This window comes from Carcharhinus amblyrhynchos, chromosome 15 (genome assembly GCF_965287045.1).
Source record: "Carcharhinus amblyrhynchos chromosome 15, sCarAmb.v2.hapA, whole genome shotgun sequence".
In the NCBI taxonomy this organism is placed as follows: domain Eukaryota; kingdom Metazoa; phylum Chordata; class Chondrichthyes; order Carcharhiniformes; family Carcharhinidae; genus Carcharhinus; species Carcharhinus amblyrhynchos.
This window is the reverse complement of record NC_137338.1, coordinates 25931503-25951959: the sequence shown is the minus strand read 5'-3', so window position 1 is coordinate 25951959 and position 20457 is coordinate 25931503. Positions and strand designations below refer to the sequence as shown.

Below are 20457 nucleotides of genomic sequence, written 5' to 3'. Positions count from 1 at the left end.
TTATTCAGCCCGTCATGTCCATGCTAGCTCTCGGAAAGAGCAATTTACCCAGTGCAATTCGACAGGATGGTTATAACTAGGCAAAAGAAAAAGAAAATCACAGTCAAGCCCAACCAACATTCACACATTGTCATTGAATGGGTATTGTTAGGAATCCTGGACTATTATCCCTATCTCAGCCTTTGTAAAAATGGAAGTCATTCACTGAGTGAAAGGTCAGAAATAGAACACTACCTTGAAAGAACATTAACAATTTTGTGATTAAGATTAGGATTTTCACAAAATCTTCACAAGTCCATGAACCTTCAAAAACAGAAGGGGGGGGAAGTCCTGCCCCACTACTAACGGACACATTGTTTGCCAGGAGGGGGGAGAGAGAGAAAGTGTGTGATTCACACATGAGGGAAACCCCAACTCAGCAGGGTCCACTTAACTCAGTGCTGAATACACTTATAAGGGCCTTAGTCTGTAGGAGGAGTCATCGGTTAATGGAGTAGATGTAAGCACTGTGGAAGAGTGGATAAAATCTGTTTAACTTTCATGATCTGAAGGGTTTTTTTAAAAAATCCCCTATTCTTTGGTTTGAGAGAAGAACTGCAGGTGTCAGTGGGAGTTAAATAAAACTATTGTATTGCTTTGATTGACAGGCCAGGCGGTGTAGCATCTGTTCTCAGATGGCTGGGAGCGAGTCAGGAAGTTGGGATGTGAACATTTTAGAAATCTCAAACTCAACCTCAAAATGCTTCCAGCAGCACACCTCCAGGTTTTTTGGAAGTAGGACTGTGAGTGGACAAGATGACTATTCCCAATCTATGAGTTGTCCAGGTAAACAAACCCAGTGGTTCGGGGGAACAAAAACTGCTGCATGGAATAGTGAAATGCCTTTCCAGCACAGCCCATAGACCACAAGGTGCAGGATTGTTTTCTCCCAGCATACCAAACCTTCCACCCTGCTCGCCAATTGGACCTCCTGGGATCAGAATACACCCCGATATTGGTAGCTAATTTTGCTCATTCCACAATAATCCCCCATCAGGGCAGTGGGATAAGTTTCAACCCCAACAAACTCCCAGCAATTTCTGGAAGGTCTGGATCTGAAACAAGCAATTTCTCCAAAAAAAAATAAGAGGACTAAAAATGAGACAAATCAACGAGCATCACTCCTGCACTCCCACGCACCAATTCAATGCAGTGGAGATTAGGACACCCCGAGGCGATTTTGCTAGTGACATGGGTTGCAGTTAATTAGGTGGGAGGGTATCATGTCGGTTAACAGCTGCCTTCCCACCTCTGCCCCATTTATGCGCAAGAAAGCACACCCCCACGTGACTGCTTGTGGGCTTCCAGGGCAGTCTCTTGCTGTCACATATGGTGACGTGATGGATTGCACTGCTGCCTCACATCGCCAGGGACCTAGGTTCAATTCCGGCCTTGGGGAACTGTCTGAAATTTGTGGGGTTATGGGGATAGGGCCCAGGTAAGATGATCTGTCAGAGAATCGAGTGCAGATTCATTGGGTTGAATGGTCTCCTTCGGCACTGAAGGTAGGAGCCTATGACTCAGTGCCCGATCACGGGACCTGCCATTGACAAGTGGAAGGGCAGTGAGAACCACCCTCCTCCCCTTGCTGCTGAGCTCCTTCCCTTCTCCGTAACCCCCTCCTGCATTCACTCACCCCAAGCAATGCGCAGCTGCTGGTCTCCCATTGCCCGGCAGCTCTCAAAGAGCAGGAATTCAGTCCCTGGGGTCCTTGATCCTGGAGAAGGCCCACCTAGTGCCTAATTTGACAGGCTTTCCCAAAAGTATGTGATACGGGGCACTCAGCAGCTGGCGGGCAGGACCCCCATTTACCTACATTAAATTCCACCTTAGAGGGCGGGGAAGATGGAAGAGAGTTCTGCAGTTACTTGGAAAAAAAGCTTGAGTCAAAGTTATTGACATTGGTTTGTGGATGAATGTATAAAAGAATTATTAACCTGAACTGTCATTTGGATTATCTTATTTACAAAGATCCAGTAGTTTTAATAGATCCAGGGACTTAATTTATGCTGAGATGCTGGTGAGCAAGGCAACGCATTTGTGTTAAACAACCCAAAAGAGGAGCAATGAATTTATTTTAAAGAGTGAATGATTCCACCTAAAATACTGGAAGCACAAACTACAAACAAACAAGCAACTGAAAGCTACTCTCCTATGGCACAACTTCAGGAGCCTTGTGCTTACCTGCAGCGAGTGGAGCCTCTGGCCCAACCACCACCAGGCCAATGTTGTGATCTTTGCAATATTGGGCAAGAATTGTATGATTGCTGACAGATACAGCTGCAAGGAGAAAAAGAGAAACAACTGTTTTCACAATGTATTAAATCATTAAATTATCTTTGCAATCTTGACCTTTTGGCTTTACAGTTTACTAGAAATAAAATCTCACATCCTCCCATCAGCAGATCTCTGGTGTAGTGAAACCTGAATTAGTGCTCAATTCATCCAAGGATAACAGTCAGAGAAGGGCAGCAGTTTGTATTTTTACTTCTGTTTTATACCCATATTTTTCCACTCTTTCAAACTCAGAGTGGAATTTTTTGGCCATCACGGTAGGGTCAGAGCTGTAAAATATCGCAAGCAAGCCATTCAAAATTGACTTTGGCGGGACTGGAAAATCCCATCAGCTGGAGGGGCTGTAAAATTCTGCCTGTCCTTTCCAAGCATTTCCGGTTTAGTGGGATTTGTCAGAAGCAACTTTGTGACTTGCTCCAGGGTAAAAGTGTGTGGCAACATTGGTTCAGTTAGTCTGATACAACCATACATTCATTCAGCATCATCCGTACCTTAATAAGATTTTATGAAAAGTATTTCTTTGTCCCCAAATATAACTGCTCTGCTTATATCAAGTGGGTCATTTACTGACCTGTATAGGGTTAAATAGTCAACATCAAAAGGGCTACACAGATAACCAAAGGTTTGTATGCAGCAACATTGTCGAGGCCAGGTGAACAATGTCAGTGTTTTGCAATAACCCCTTTGGCCCTGAGATTAAAATTGCAAACTCTAACTAACAGGTTAAATATATTAAAAAAATGAAAGCTAGAAATCCGAAATAAAAGATTCTCTCTGATGTTATGCCACACAAGGATAAACTCCCCTGACTCAGCATAATTAAATTCTAAATGCATTAAAAACTCAGGACTAAGATTCTAAAATTCCTTTATCTGGAAAGTATTTGTCATAAACACATCCCATGTTCATGGTGATTGGACTCTGGATTGGAAATCATTATACAGTAACCAAGCATCGGTTCCCACAACCCCACCTCCCATCTTTTTCAAAACACATTAGGAAGAAGGCAGATATGAAGCAGATTCAGTATTTAAACTTAATAAGGGAAACACAAACAGTGCCCAAACTTGTGGTCGGCTGCAAAGGGAAAACATGTGCCACAGCACTGCTGCTTCACAGTGCCAAGAACCCAGATTTGACTCCAGCTTGCACCTGTGTAGAGTTTGCACATTCTCCCTGTGTCTGCGTGGGTTTTCTCCAGGTTCCTCCCACAGTCCAAAGATGTGCTAGTTAGGTGCATTGGCCATGCCAAATTCTCCCTTAGTGTGTTCGGAGTGTGGCGACTAGGGGATTTTCACAGTAATTTCATTGCAGTGTTAATGTACCATTTGTGATTAATAAACAAACTTTACTTCAATCTTGAAAACTACAGCCCACAAAGATTTAAGCAGGCTCCACAGCATCAATGTTAGCCAGCATGTGCTTCAGAATAAGGGTTCGATTCCCATTCCAGCTGAGGGAGACTTGGGACCTATACCCTGTGCCTAATATTAGTAGGCAATGGCTGACAAAACTGCTAAGAAAACAGCTCAGGATGAAGTATCAGCATTTGGAGGGCAAATGGCCTGCCTTTATTTGATTTGACTTATTGTTGTCACATCTTTAGTAGTCATGTTGTGGAGATGCCGGCGTTAGACTGGGGTAAACATAGTAAGAAGTCTCACAACATCAGGATAAAGTCCAACATGCAGGTTTGATACCAAATAAACCTGTTTTACTTTAACCTGGTGTTGTGAGACTTCTTGCCGTATTAACTTTTCTAGTATACAGGGAAAAGTATTGTTTCTTGTGTGCTCAACAGACAAGGCACAGCACACACGAATTAAGAATTTTTAAAAACTCAATTACATTTCATTCAACAGGACTTAATATTTTCAATGATTTTTACAGCTGAGGATCGTGAGCAAAAAGTTGAAGTTCATGGCAAATCACCAATCATGTGCTGATTGAATATGTGAAGACTGCATCAGCGCACTGTGCAGAGCAGCAAGATATTCCTGACAGCAACTTCTGGATTTCTGTGCTAAACTAATGTGCAGATAGCAGGAATTACTGTCAATTTTTACGAAGTAATGATGGTGAACCCTGACAGTTGCACTGTCATTGCAACCCGAAATTATTTAGCACCATTATTGCTGAAAATGCAAAAGAATAAAATCAATGACTGGTGTTCCTTAATACATCCCCCTTTGCTAGTCAGGATTGTCTATAGCAGTCTTATTATGAATTACTTTTGCATCATCCATCTTTGGTCTCCTAGTTATAATGGAGACTATCTGAAATTATTAAAACATGTGTCCAGCATAAAACAAAGAAGATGTTACAATTTCAAATTACCAGAATCAAGAACCCCTCACCTGAATTGGAGATTTTTCCACTGTCAGCTGTTCCGGCGTTCCCTGGGGCAACCAAAACCTGCAGAACGAGAGGAGACTGGGCCAACTTCCAGGCCAGAGCATGTTCACGCCCTCCACTACCAACGATAAGTACTCGTTCCGCCATAATCCTAAACATGCAATTACGTCCATTAATATCACCTTGAGTTGACAAATGGGCCATCTACTACACTGGTCCACTTCTGAAAAGGGCGTCTTTCTTAGTTACACCCGAGATGCTTGCCCTTTGAAAGTGGCACATCAATTATCAGTCCTTCATATGTAATGGCAGATATCAGTCTTCACGTCACACTGCCCATTTAATTTTATTGCAACAATATTAACAAATAGCACCAATATCAGGCTCACATCTGACTGGAACACATGAAGACTAGTTCTAGCCCACATTTTGAAAAATAAAGAATGCTTAAGATTCAACACGACAGTACATAAAATCAAGAGAGACATTTATTCTAAATGTAAACAGTAAAGAAAGGGACTTCAGACAAGTTAATTAAATACAGACTTCAATAACATTAGCTCTCAAATCTGACCTTCTAAAGCAACCCAAGATAAAACAAGGTACTATCAATAATGGACTGGTGCACTTAGAGACTTTTTACCATCTTTTACAGTTTCTATCAAACGAACCTAAACAAAAATCTGCAAATTTACTAATTATCCCAGGCCATGGAGTCCAGTAGCACTCGATTAACAAACAAACATTAAAAGGCTAAAAAAGGATGAACACAGAAGGAAACGTTCATTGAGTTTCTTTCAAAAGTCACTCATGCAGAAAGCTCTCATGATACACTCATGACTTCCATTACTCATGGATTAATAAACCCTTATCACCAGAATGAGCTCTGCCTGACATTCTCTGTATGGCACGAGTTGAATATATAGTCACAAGATAATTACAGTATGAAGAAGATCACTCTTCCATCTTAATTTATTAAACCCCACATTTTCTATCAAGATTCCTAGAATCTGGTAATCTATTCCAAGCAACAGGCATTCAATTTCCCCCCATTCCAGCCTTGGGTGATTGTCTGTGTCAAGTGTGCACATTCTCCCTGTGTCTGCGTGGGTTTCCTCCAGGCGCTCCAGTTTCTTCCCACAGTCCAGAAGTGTGCAGGTTAGGTGAATTGGCAATGCTAAATTCTCCCTTAGTGTCAGGGGGACTAGCAGGGTAAATAAGGTACAGGGAAAGGACCTGGGTGGTGTTGTGATTGGTGCAAACATGATGGGCCAAATGGCCTCCTTTTGCACTGTACGGTTTCTACGTTAGAATGGAACTGGTGACAACTTTGTATTGGATGTAATGTGACCAATGATAACAAGTTGGAAGGGTCAGCTGACCCAGTAAACAATGGAACCAATTAGAGAATGATGTAATAGTCAGCTGACCAGCTGACTTACTATAAATAAAAACCTGTTTGGAATTGTGGGGAGCTTGGAATGCTCCAGGGTGAGACCCCAAGTTCTCAATAATGAATTTTCTTTAGTAAACCCTTTGATTTATAAATTGGAATAAGTTTTGTAATATTTTTATTGTCTGCATTTGAAGAGTTCCTTCTGAGGAAGCATTCTATGAAAAGCTTTTTTTTCCTCAACTCTTTTGTCATAAATCAGGCCTTTGAAGATGATTAACTCTGTGGCAACAAAAACAGAAAATGTGGAAAAATCTCAGTAGGTATGACTGCATCTGTGGATAGAATAGTGCCAACATTTCAAGTCTGAATGACTCTTGTCAGAGCTAAAGACAAAGAGATTAGTCCTGTGGCTCCTGCCATGTTTCCTCTAATGGATATGGATAGTTAGGTGTGTGGGCCAAATTTGGCAGATGGAATCCAATATAGATCAGTGTGAATTTATCACATATAATTGCAGAAAGTTAATTTGCAGGTGCAGCATCTAAAAAAGAAGGCAAATATTGCTAATTGAGTATAAAAATAAGAAAGTGCTGTTGCAACTGTGTAGGGCGTTGGTGAGACCACATCTGGAGTGCACAGTTTTGGTCCCCTTACTTGAGGAATGATGCAAATGCATGACAGGCAGTTCAGAAGGTTTGCTAGTTTCCTTCCAGGGATGAAGGACTCTTCTTATGAAGAGAGATTGAGAAGTTTCAGCCTTTACTCGCTGGAGTTTAAAGAATGAGAGGAGATCTAATTGAGGTATAAAAGATGCTAAAGGGGTTTGATAGGGTGATTGTAGAGCTCTTGTTGGATATTCTAGAATGAGAGGCTATAGTTTTAGGCTAAGAGGTGGAAGATTTAAAATAGAAATGAGGACAAATTACTTCAAAGGATTCAAAATTTGGAATTCTGTACCCCAGAGTGCATAACCAAATTTGAGGAGATAGGTTTTTAATTAGTAGTGGGATAAAACATTATGGGGAGCGGGCAAGAAGGTGGAGATGAGGCCGTGATTGTATTGAATAGCAGAGCAGGCGTAGAGTTTCTGAGCAGAGACTGATAGCCAAGTTCCGCACACACAAAGAGGGTCTCAACAGGGATGTTGGGTTCATGTCGCACTATCTGTAACCCCATGACTTGCCTGAGTTTGCAAAACCTCACTTACTGTACTGTCTGGAGACAATACACATCTCGTTAACCTGTAATCAGTGTTCCTTCCACTCTCATTGTTAGCCACTTTAAGACTTGACTAGCAGGTTAGGTGTAAAGATTCACATTCTAATCAGTAATCTGTAAACTGTCTGTGCTGTTATGTGCTCTGTCTGAGGCCAGAACTCTTCACCTGACGAAGAGGAAAACCTCGAAAGCTAGTGAGCTTACTATCAAATAAGTCGGTTGTACTTAAACCTGGTGTTGTCAGACTTCTTACTAACCATGGAATATGCATTCATAACATGGCCAACAAGGTTGGTCACCCTGAAAATCCTTCCAACATGCCCAAGGTGCGGTAAAAGTGGGAGAGACTCCTTGTCAGCCACTGGTTTTAGGCTAGTGATGTGTTCCAGGAAAAACAAGCAACAAAAACAGATGTAAGCATATGCTTCGTCTGCCTCATGCTTCTCTAGATGCAAGTAGTCTTGCGAGGCCATAGTCTTCAGATTAGAGGTAACAAATTTAAGAGATGAGGAGAAACTACTTCCCCAAAGGGTTGTGAATCTGTGGAAATTGCTACCCAAAGTGTGATGGATGTTGGGATAGTGAGTAAATTTAAGGAGGCATTAGACAGATTTTTAATTGATAATGGATTGAGGAATTATGTGGAGAAGGCAAGAAAACAGAGGTGAGGAGCAAATCTTGAACACAATCAACTACTTCCTGTGGTAACAAATTCCACAGGCTCACCACTCTTTGGGTGAAGAAATGTCTCCTCACCTCTGTCCTAAATGATCTACCCTGAATCCTCAGCCTGTGACCCCTGGTTCTGGACTTCCCCTATCTCTAGGAATATCCGCTCTGTCTAGTCCTGTTAGAATTTTATAAGTTTCTGAGATCCTCCCTCATTCATCTGAACTCCAGTGAAAACAATCCTAACCTAGTCAATCACTCCTCATACATATGAACTTATAAGTCAGAATGAGAACAAGTAACATTCAAAATTATGTTGGCTAACTAGTGTGTATGTTAGGTACAGTTTGTCAGTACCCATGTACATAAAACCACGCTGTGGACTTAGGATAACATCAAATACAACTGACTGCCAGAAGTTTGTTTTTGGAGGGGTATCCAAGTTGACTCCTAGGAAACTGATGTTTGGAAATCATGATAGGAGAGTTCTATTTGTGCAAGTCAAAGTGGATTATATAGCATTCAGAAATTACCAGTAAGAGAGAATGAGTGATAAATTAAAGGTTCACGCCTTGAGCAGGATACTTTTGGAAGAGATTTGGAAATATAAATTTCTCTTTTCAAAAAGTTTAAGAATGCCACTTCAACAACCTGTAACAAAAATGTCCACATCCTAACCACTCAATGTAATTTTTTAAACTATCCCTTCAAACTCTTTTGCGATCATGTTATTCTTGTCACTAAGTGGTAAAACATTAACACTGTGTAGCTTGAAGACTTTCCAAAACAAGCAGAAGTAAAATCAGACATAATCAGCACGGTGGTTAGCAGGAACCTGGGCTCGGTTCCCAGCTTGGGTGTTTGTGCAGAGTCTGCAAGTTCTCCCCGTGTCTGCATGGGTTTTCACCGGCTGCTCCAATTTCCTCCTACATTCCAAAAATGTGTGGGTTAGTTTGAATGGCTATGCTAAATTGTTTCTTGGCGTTAGAGATAAAGCCTGGGTGGGATTGTTGTCAATGCAGGCTTGATGGGCCGAATGGTCTCTTTCAGCACTGTAAGGATTCTATGATAATCAGATAACCCTTAATCTTTACAGCAAAAAAAATCTAAAATTATCCCTTCAACCTTGGTGACCCTAGTAGCATCTAGTGAATTTATCCTGCGACTTGTCCATTGTTTTATTATTTTTCCTATTATTCAAACTAAGTAAGATACATCCATGAGCAATTCTAACACTGCAACAAGGGTAACGTGTAATACCAAGCCACGTAAAGCAGCAAGCATGCACACTTAGTTTTAAGTTAACTGCGCCCGCCTCATGTATGCAGTCCTTTTTGTTAAAATACAGGCTATATTACTTCTTACTATTGTACATACGCGAGTCAATACAGGGCATTAGGATTAAAATACACTAAAATCAAGTGATGGCTGGATGTTTGCAAGCTCACCTACTGATCTTTGAAACTTAGAAACAAACACGTGCTACGACAGCAAAATGAACGCAAGTAAAAATGCACATGTACAGACAGTACTCACACAAATGGTTGCCTAAAAGAGCGGAGAAATCCTGAACTGCAAGCAGTGGCACAGTGAAATACAATTGAAAAGGGGCGAGGCTTCGCCCCACACACGCCTCCAAGATACTTTTTAAAGTTGCCGCGTTCGCATCGTAACCCGAATTACCCAAGATTGGGGAAATAAAAGTAACGTTTGCACAACCAGTTCTGTTATTGTTGTTCTGAAAAAAGTTACTATTTAATTAACAAAAGTCAATTATGAACATAAGGGATTGTGGGTTCTGTAGTTTCCAGCTTGCTCCCTATCTGACCACAGTGCAGAGCTGGAGACTCAGCTACAGTCATTTAACTAGTATGTCGCTGGGGCAATGTTGCTTTGTAATACCACAAAGTGCTTAGCTGAGAGTGATGGAGTTTTAGCCTGTGGGGGCGGGGGGTGAAAAGTTTAATTGCAGATTTTTGTTTAGGCGGATGAGTAGCTGAGATGTTTGCGTGAAAATGAGAAATGTGCAAATCTAAAGGAGGGAGAGCAGACGCAATGGACCGAATGGCCCTCTTTTCAGTGCTGTATGATTCCCCGACGGCTTACCATCTCTGGTCCTGCACAGGATGGTTTAGACAATATTGGCTATGCTAAATTCTCCCTCAGTGTACCCAGACAGGTGCCCGAGTGTGGCTACTAGGGGATTTTCACAGTAACTTCATTGCAGTGTGAATGTAAACCTACTTCTGAGTAATAAATAAACTTACTTTTTCTTTTGCTTTTCAGCAGCTTGGAAATGACAACCAGCCTCAATTGTCTAATCAGACCTCAGCTTCTGAATAGGAATTAATTGTACCTGAGTGCAGTGGAAAAAATATCACTGTCAATGATTATTTTACCATAATTTGTACGGACTATTAATCTGGTGGTACCCCTTTTGTATTAATTTTTCATGTACCTTCTCAAATTTGCTACGCTTGTGCTGCCAAGCCTGGCTTGATTCCTTCTTAAATATGCCTACGGTTGCTCCATTGTGTCCCTATTGGTCTCCTCCAATGTGCCCAAAAGAGCACTCATCAGTGTCACCTTGTGAACAGCTGCTCCATCCCACACTCTCATGATCTCTTAAGAAACAATATTCTTCACTCTATGCCAATGCATGTGATAATAAATCAAATCAAATCTTTCCTTCCAGTACATCCACTGGGGGCTAATCTTACCAATCTCCTTCCCAAATAACACACCTTTCTTGCTGCTGGTCCTGTGCACTCTACCAATGCATCAGTCCTCTCCACCCTTCTATCCACCCCCCTCCAAAATGTCTATAAACAATGCACTTGCCAACTATCAACCTATTGTGGATATTTGTATCAATGCCATACTAAATTGTCCCTTAATGTCAGCAGGATTAGCAGGGTAAATACATGCGGTTACAGGGATGGGGCCTGAGTAGGATTGTTGTTGGTGCAGGCTTGATGGGCCAAAGGGCCACCTTCTGCACTTAGTGATTCTATTAGGCTCAATTCTTATCTCTAATCTGTATCATGCTGGATGCATGTATTTTATCATTTTCATAAGAACATAAGAAATAGGAGCAGGAGTAGGCCATCCAGCCCTTCGAGCCTGCCCCGCCATTCAATAAGATCATGGCTGATCTGTCGTGTCTCAGTTCCACATTCCCGCCCTCTCCCCATAACCCTTAATCCCCTCGCTTATCAAAAACCCATCAACCCGCGTCTTAAAAATATTTAGCGAGGCAGCCTCCACCACCTCAACGGGCAGAGAATTCCAGAGATTCACCACCCTTTGAGTGAAGAAGTTTCTCCTCAACTCCGTTTTAGCAGATAATAAGGTTACTCTATTGTAAATCAAGAAAGGCTGATAACATTGGCTCCTTATTCAAACATAACTATTGGGTCTGGAAAAGGTATCCAAGGGAACCTTGTTAGATTAAACCTTTGTTGCTACCAGCAGAGAGTGAGTTGAATAAAGACATGAAGCCAATCATCCCTCCTCACCCTGGCTTGTGACATTTAGGGGTTATCCCACCCAGAAGGTGACAAATCGAGGAATCTTGCCCAAATCAACAACTTTTGGAGAACCCTACCTGGAATTAGTCAATCAGCTGCCATTACCATATCTTATTCTTCACCTAGTCCTTCTAAATTTTTCCCACCTTAGCTCTGAGCTTGCTTCTTTCTATAGTTTTTCTCCTATCTCCCTCCCTTCATGCCCTCTCCAAGTTTATCTTGTCCTTGAGATCCACTCGACTGCTGACCACCCAATTTCCCTCCTTGTTCCTACCTTAACTACTGTTAACACTTCTCTCTCCAGAGGTACAGTACACATCTCATCCATCATCACCCCTCTCAAAACTCAACTCTTGACTCCAGAGTTCCTGCAAGCCAACACTTCATCTCTAATCTATTTATTCTCTCCTTAGTCCCTGAACATGTTGTCATTTATCAAATCTGAGCCCATCTCTTGCAGAGTTTCATGTTTGAATCCCTCCAATCAGGTTTCTCCCAGTGCCACAGTGTCTAACAACTCAAGCTAAAGATACAAATACATCTTCTGTGTTTGTGGAAAAGCAAAATCTCCCTCCCAGTGCTTCTTGACCTATCTGTCAGCCTTTGAAACAGCTGACTGCACCATCTTCCTTTAATGCCTATTTACCATTGTCTAGTTGGATGGGACTGTACTCTCCCAGTCCATTCTCACTTAACAATAGTCAGTGCATCACCTGTAATGATTTTTCTCCCTCTACACCATTACTTCTGGTGTCCCCTTCAAGGATCTATCCTTGGCACTCCCCGCCTCCATTTCTCATTGATGTGCTGCCTCCTTGCAGCTGCATCCAAAAACACAGCATTAGGTATCACATGTACCATCTCTACATTCCCACTTCCTGCTTTCTCTGTCTGATATTCAATTCTGGATGGGCAGAACTTTCCTCCAACTAGATATTGTGGTCTTACAACAAACTAATTCCCTAACCACTGATTCCATCTCCCTCTGTCACCAGACTGTTCTCAACCTTGGAGTCATATTTCACAGAAACTGTACAGTTCAGGAGAGGCCATTCAGCCCATCGAGTTTGCACTGACTCTCTGACAGAGTGTCTTACCGAGGCTCTTTCCCCTTCTCCCTAACCCCACGTATTTCCCATGCCTAATCCATCTACCTACACATTGTGGGACACTCACGGAAAACTTAGCATCTTTAGATAGTGGGAGGAAACCAGAGCACCTGGAGGAAACACATGTGAAGAATGTACAAACTTAACACAGTTGCTCAAGGTCGGAATTGAACACGGGTTCCTGGTGGTATGAGGCAGCAGTGCTAACCATTGTGCCACCTGCGATGAACTTCCAACCACTTCTCCGTGCCATTTAGTTTAATTTAGTACCAAAAGTGAAAATGCTGGAAAATCTCAGCAAGTCTGGCAGCACCTGTGAGGAGGAAAAAAAGCTTTGACAAAGGGTAATTTGGACTCGAAACATCAGCTCTTTTCTCTCCTTACAGATGCTGCCAGGCCTGCTGAGATTTTCCAGCATTTTCTCTTTGGTTTCAGATTCCAACATCCGCAGTCATTTGCTTTGATCAAGAGTTTAATTTAGTTTATTTATTAGTGTTACAAGTAGACTTACATTAACACTGCAGTGAAGGTTCTGTGAAAATCCCCACACTCGGGCACCTGTTTGGGTACACTGAGGAGAAAATTTAGCATGGCCACTGCACCTAACCAATTTAATTAATTTAGTTTACTAAGTTTATTTATTGCCACAAGTAAGCTTTCTTTAACACTGCAATGAAGTTAGATCTCCAATTTCAAACTGGGCAATATTGCCCAGCTCCACCCCTCTCAGCTCTGTTGAATGCTGCCTAACTTGCTGAATAATTTAACAATTCCTGTTTTTATTTCAAATTTCCGAAGTCCACACTGTTTCGCCTTTGTAACCCACTCTCCCCGTTCGAGACAAAACCCTAACCTTGCAATCCAACGTTTGTCAAATGGGATTTTCCTTCTTAGACGTTGTCTTTCAAACATATGTTCTGGAACAGTTTAAATTCTAAAGCTCGCAGCTGGACTTCACTGCACCACTTGCCTGTTTCACCCAGTTGAGAGCGCTCTGCCCTGGAGTTTTCCTGAGCGTTTTGAAGAACAAACTACAGTTCCCAGGATCCACTGTACACAACAGACATGTCTCCTACCTGCAGGGGGAAGGATTCAAGGTGATTTCTGGGTTCGCTTTTACAGTCACCGACTTTCCAGACACAATTATGTCTCTCTGCTGAATATTTTTAGAGCTTTTCCGTTTGAGCAACAGTTTTCTTTGATTTAATCGGACAGACAAATTGTATTAATTGCTGGCCCAATTCTGTTGTGTAAATCCGGAAAAGGACTTTTAATACTAAAGCTTGTGTGCGTTATTAAGATGCAAGGTGGCATACAGTTTAGCGGTCCCCTTGTGTAGTTATGTTTGCTGTATAGAACGGCGAGAACATGCTGATAGCTAAGAGGAGCTGTGCTGGCACCTGCAGTCGAAGTGCCAGAATGTTTTTGGGTTACAGAGCAATGAGCAAAAGCCTCCGAGACTGTTACCGCTTGCTCAATGTGCAGGAGGGCTGCAACGCCGAAGAGGTGAAGGAAGCCTATCTCAGACTGGTCAAGTTGCACCATCCAGATACTGGTTCTGGGGCAGACCCTGTGAAGTTCATGCAGGTGAAAGAAGCTTACAAGGCTGTGGTCAAACACTTAGCTGAGAAAAGGGCGGCAGAGTCTGAAACGGAGGACGACGAGGAAGACCAATTGAAGCACATGGCACCTCAACACAGACAGTACCTTAGCTTCGAGGGCATTGGCGCTGGAACGCCAAGTCAACGCGAGAAACAGTACAGAAAATTCAGAATGAACCGTGCCACTGAGCAAGTGCTGGACTACAGAAAACAGAAACTGCAACAGGAGGAGCTGGAGAATACTATGGTGGTGCAAGATGTCCAGCAGAGCAAGAAAATTAAGATAACCCAAGCAGTGGAACGGTTGGTGGAAGATCTCATCCAAGAATCGATGGCCAAAGGTGAATTTGATAACCTAAGTGGCAAAGGTAAACCATTGCAAAAATTTTCCCAGTATCCATACATTGATCCCATGACTCACAATCTGAACAGGATACTCATAGAAAATGGATATCAACCAGAATGGATTGTCCGGCAGAAAGAAATAAAACAGACCAAAGAGAAGCTCCAAAATGACATGGTGGCCTATAGGAAGAAGCTTGGAGAATCGCTGACCCTCTACAACCAGAAACAGTGGAACCTCAAGTGTGAGCAGTTCAAGGATGAGATTAAGCAGCTCAATAAAACGGTCGATCGTTTCAATTTAATTGTCCCTCTGCTGAACAGGCAGATGCTGCATTTCAATCCAGATAAAGAACTTGCTATCGTACTGAAGAAATATGAGGTGTCCTTGGAAGCAAGTAGGGCCACTTCAGAGGTTGTGGAAAAATCAGCCGAGGGAAAAGACACATCTATGCATGCAAAAAACAGTCTGTTCTCTTGGCTCAAACTCTTCCTGAAATAAGGACCGAGTAACATGTGAAAGATTGGTAATCTTCTGTGATCAGAAGGTTTATTCACATCTTTAATTGTAACTGCATTGTAAACAGAGAAGTTGCAACAAGAGGAGGTGGTTCAGCTTCCTCAGCTGGCTTCTTCATTCCTGCCATTAGCTCTGTCGTTGGATCACGACTTAACCGTAGTCCAACTCCATTTACTTTCACTAGCTCTGTATCACTTTTTTTACTTAATAAGAGATCTATCAGTCTGAATCTTTGGAAGCTCTAATTGTCACAGCACCCATTGCCTTTTAGGAGGGAAAAAGAGTTCAGATTTTTACCTTTGTGTGTGAAAAAATGCTTCTGGAATTCCCTCCATAAATAGCCAGCTTCAAATTTTATGCATGCTCGTTCTTGTTTAATCTACCAAAGTAGTTTCTCTGTAGCTACTTTATTGGACAAACAGGTTACCATCTATTCATGACTTAGTGATTTTCACGGCATTGTTTAATTTGCCTGTAAAATCTACTATTGCCAAAACAACTGCTGTAGGTTGTTGTTAATTATTGTTGCACTTTTTTTTGACTGGTGGATGGAAGTTGAAGTGTTCAAGCTGCTACTAAGTGGGAACCTATTTCAGTCTGCATTGACTTTCTTTAAAAGCAATGGTTTTAATAAGCCTTAATTGGGTGGTATAAAATACACTGTGAAACTCACAAAATGGAATACTAGGAATGTCATTGTTAAATATACTGTCTTTGCATAAATAGTACTTTATGTAGATTCCCAGGTTCAAATTGTTTTCAGGAAATGCATTTATTCAATCTCTTTACATTATCCCTTGTTGTCAGGTTATTTAAATTGTCATCTAATAAAGTTGAATGCATCTCTAAGGCTTTTTTTTCTGCAAAAAATGTATTAATGTTGCTGCCTTGGCAGGACTGTGCTGTTGCTGTCCTCCAACTAATTATAAGGAAGGTTGGGGGTCAGTTTGTCTCAGTTGGCTGGATATCTGGTTCATGATGCTGAACGATGCCAATAGTGTGGGTTCATTACCCATACCGGCTGAAGTTATTAATGAAGGCCCTGCCTTCTCCACCTTGCTCTCCCCCTGAGGTGTGGTGATCCTCAGGTTAAGTCACCACCAGCCAATGGTCATGTGGGACTTTGGAGACTTTACCTGCAAGTAAAATATAGAAATACTAAGAGAGACCAGTAAAGCATTTGAGGTGCAATTAATATATTGCAACAGGAGTTTTTTAAATCCCCATCCCCTACATTTCATCTATCTCGTGCCATTCCCATCACATACCTTTCATCCATCTCATATCAATTCATTCCATGTTGCACCCCACTCTTTCTATGCCATTCTATCGTTCACTCCATCTCCTGTGTATTCGTATTCTGTGTCATCCCCATCACTCACCTCTCTGTGGCATCTCTGTCATTCATCTCTCCATGCCACGTATATGTGTTTCGTCCTAGTGTTCTGGTTTCCTTCCACAGTCTAAAGATGTGTAGGTTAGGTGGATTGGCCATGCTAAATTTCCCATTAGAACATAGAATATTACAGTGCAGTACAGGCCCTTCGGCCCTCGAGTTGCGCCGACCAGTGGAACTAATCTAATGACCCTCTAACCTAAACTATTCCAATATTATCCATATGCCTATCCAATGACCATTTGAATGCCCTTAAAGTTGGCAAGTCCACTACTGCTGCAGGCAGGGCATTCCACGCCCTTACTACCCTCTGAGTAAAGAACCTACCTCTTGACATCCGTCCTATATTTATCAATTTAAAGCTATGTCCCCTCGTGTTAGTCATCACCATCCGAGGAAAAAGGCAACCAGAACTGTACGCAATACTCCAAGTGCAGCCGCACCAGAGTTTAGTACAGCTGCAACATGATCTCATGGCTCCGAAACTCAGTCCCTGCACCAATAAAAGCTAACACATTGTACGCCTTTTTAACAACCCTATCAACCTGGATGCCAACTTTCAGGAATCTATGCACCGAGATCTCTCTGCTCATCCACACTACCAAGAGTCTTTCCATTAGCCCAATACTTCCAAAGTGAATCACCTTAGTGTGTAGATTAAGGCATTAATGGGGTAAAGTGCAGGGATAAAGTGTGAGGTGTGCCTGGTTAAGATGTTGGTGCAGACCCAATGGACTGAATGGCCTCCTTCTGCACTATAGAGGCTCTATAATTCCATGATCCTTATTACTCACTCCATGCCATCCTCATCTTCCCCCTCCCATTTTGTTACCCTCTCCCCACTCCCCCTAAGTGCTTTATATTTGTTGAGGCGACCTCATAATTGTGCTATCCCTCAGACTACCTATTTCACCCTCTGTAACATTGCCCCACTCTGCCTCTGAATCAGCTCATCTGCTAAAACGCTCATTTATACATTTGTTATTCTAGACCATTTCACTCCTGGCAGTCTCCCACATTCTATCCTCTATAAAATTGAGGGTATCAAAAGCTCTGCTGCCCATGACAACATGCAGCAAGTCCAGTTCCCACCATTAATACAAAATAAAAATACTGAGGATGTCAGAAATCAGAACTAAGAATAAAATGTTGGAAAGTAAACTCAGCAGTTCGGGCAGCATCTGTGGAGAGAAACAGAATTAACTTTTCAAGTGGATGAGCTTTCATGAGAAACTATCACACCTGGGCTTGTTGAACTGTGTTGGCTTCCGTTTAAACAACATTTTGATTGATTTGATTTAAAATTCCCATCCTTGTTTTCCAACTGACTTACTTCTCCTGTCTCTGACATTTCCTGCAGCACTACAATCCGCCAAGATATCTGCGCTCCTCTAATTCTGGCTTGAGGAGATAGAGATTGCTCTGAGTCAATTTATTCAGATTTTTATATTGCATCTGTGGGAAAGTTAATATATGATTCAAATTCAAGGTGGTGTTGTACAATGAGCTATTGAGACCACGCTCCATTGGGGAAATGTACAAACTACAAATAAGTTGTTCAACATGGACTAGGGTTTATTTTACAGTGCGTTTCAGGCAAGATAACTCGGGGTTTCTGCGATTATAAATTGCATGCTGACATTGGCGTAATCCGAGATTTTTTGGAAATTCAGCATTTATAACACCTTGTGTCGGGTGATTGCCCATAGCTAATGAGGAAATATATGGGGGCAATCTTACCAAAGTGTGGCAGCGTATCAGTTCTGGTGTGAAAATGGAGTGAATCACATTGATAATTCCAGCGGAGGCACGGCATGGTGCCCTCTGTCATGCCACCAGATTTTATAAAACCCACCAATCAGACCACTCCCAGAACTGCCACAAACCTAGATTATTTGTCTCTTTTTTCTCTTATCAGGCAATTTTTCTTCTATTACAAAATTATTAATTACAGTAATGCTACATATCTCTCTAAATATTTTGCTGCCTTGTTTTGCTTCCCTGCAAAGACTCTTCTGTTTTTAAATTTACCTTCTACAGGGACACCCTGACTGCATTGCTCTCATTCCTATCCCGAATGTCGTCTTTGGCATGAAGTTGGCCTTCTCACGACTTCTGCCTAGAACTAGCAAAGTCCCATCTACATTAAAACCTTCACATACATCAGGGTTATCTAAGGTTTATGTCACAATTCTGTTTCAGGATTTGCCAAGCCTTTTGCTTCTAAAAACGTTCAGGCCTTTTTTTTCATATTACTGATGTGTGATCAGTGAAATAGTAATCAGAGGGAATAAACTTATTGTAATCACAAGGAATTGAAGAACTTAGGAAAAATTCCTTTGAGGCGGTTAGAATGTGGAATTTTTTGCTACAAGCAGCTGTTGAAGCAGAGTCCATAAATTTAAATGGGAGGCTAGACAGTTGTTTGAAAGAGAGGAGCGTGAAAGAATAAGGGAATGAACAGGAGAGTAAGACTGGACAGACAATCTAGCTTGCTGAGAATAAAACAGTAAGACAATGTGATGTCTAAATGGTTAACTTCTGCCTGTAATATTGTATCAGTTTAACTCTGGGCTTCTGTCATGCCGACAATTGAATGTCTGTTGACTTTAAGGACTTTTAGCTTCTACTATGTCGAGTGATGTGCATCAACCCGTGCCACCCCACTGCTCCAGCTTGCAACATGCAGTCAAAATCTACCCATGTTTACTGAGCCTATTTGTTTCTTATGTTTGAAATGTTTTGTCCTCAATTATTAAATCAAGGATCTACATCAATAAAATTCCTTGAAAACTCCTTATTTTTCAGATAGACAGATAATATTAAAATCTAATGATACTTTTTAGAGCAATAGTCAAACTTCTTATGCTATTTCCAACTGGATCCAGCTTATGTATAAGGCAGTCATCTACAGCCTCTTTAACATAGGTTCACTGTTTATCAGGATATCAATTTTTAGAGCTTTTCTGTTCAGACCCTTCTATGGCTTTGTCCCACCGATCTATGTAACTTTGACCACTTATTTTGCTCTCATTGACTGTGCTTTCCACCACCAAAGCCTGAGGCACTGGAATTTTGTCCCTAAATTTCTCTACTTTCTTTAGATATTCCTTCTACTTTTTAAACAATGTTTTTGATCACTTGTCCAAATTCTTTGGCATGGCGTCAACTTCTAATACTGTTCCTGTGAAGCAATTTGTGATTTTTACAACATCTTAAATGATTACAAAACTGCATGTGGAATCCTTTCATTTATTAGCCAAGTTATAGAATACAAAAATGGGTAAGTAATGAGACAACTTCTCAGAGGCCAGTATCCCTTCACCAGGATTAAAGGATTTTCACAGTATCTTCATTGCAGTGTTAATATAAGCCTATTTCTGATAATAATAAATAAACTGAAACTCATTCTACTTGAGTGGCCAGTTTTTTAAAAGTTTATTTATTAGTGTCACAAGTAGGCTTACATTAACACTGCAATGAAATTATTGTGAAAATCCCCTAGTTGCCACACTCCTACGCTTGTTCTGGTACACTAAGGGAGATTTTAGTATGGCCAATGTGTCTAACCAGCACGTCTTTCGGACTATGGGAGGAAATCCACGCAGACACGGGGAGAATGTGCAGACACCATACAATGACCCAAGTTGGGAATTGAACCTGGTCCCTGGCACTATGAGGCAGTCATGATGTGGAGATGCCGTCGTTGGACTGGGGTAAACAATAAGAAGTCTCACAACACCAGGTTAAAGTCTAACAGGCTTATTTGGTAGCAAAAGCCACTAGTTTTCAGAGTGCTTGCTGCCCCTTCGTCAGATGAGTGGGAGTTCTATTCACAAACAGGCCATATAAAGACACAAAGTCAATTTACAAAATAATGATTGGAATGCAAGTCTTTAAGGTAATCAAGTCTTAAAGGTGCAGACAATGTGAGTGGAGAGAGCATTAATTACAGGTTAAAGAGATGTATATTGTCTCCAGACAGGA

At 41.6% G+C, this 20457-nt stretch overlaps 2 protein-coding genes across 2 annotated transcripts in view; one reads left to right on the top strand and one right to left on the bottom strand.

Moving 5' to 3' along the window:
- gart (phosphoribosylglycinamide formyltransferase) overlaps window positions 1-9592 on the bottom strand; it is a 39978-nt gene extending 30386 nt beyond the window's left edge. Inside the window, exons 1-3 of the mRNA XM_080203630.1 lie at window positions 9509-9592; window positions 4692-4840; window positions 2224-2319 (exon numbers count right to left, since the gene is read on the bottom strand). Coding sequence (XP_080059756.1) covers window positions 2224-2319; window positions 4692-4836 — 241 coding nt within the window. The 5' untranslated portion in view covers window positions 4837-4840; window positions 9509-9592. The remainder of the gene's footprint in view (window positions 1-2223; window positions 2320-4691; window positions 4841-9508) is intronic.
- A 4082-nt stretch (window positions 9593-13674) lies between these two features.
- Window positions 13675-15911, top strand: dnajc28 (DnaJ (Hsp40) homolog, subfamily C, member 28). Its single transcript, XM_080203631.1, has one exon. The coding sequence runs from the start codon at window positions 13980-13982 to the stop codon at window positions 15054-15056; it is 1077 nt and encodes a 358-aa protein (XP_080059757.1). The 5' UTR covers window positions 13675-13979; the 3' UTR covers window positions 15057-15911.
- The last annotated feature ends 4546 nt before the right edge of the window (window positions 15912-20457 follow it).

What these genes read in the sequence shown, in the direction of transcription:
- dnajc28 (XM_080203631.1), top strand. Translation starts at nt 13,980, where the DNA reads ATGCTGATAGCTAAGAGGAGCTGTGCTGGCACCTGCAGTCGAAGTGCC.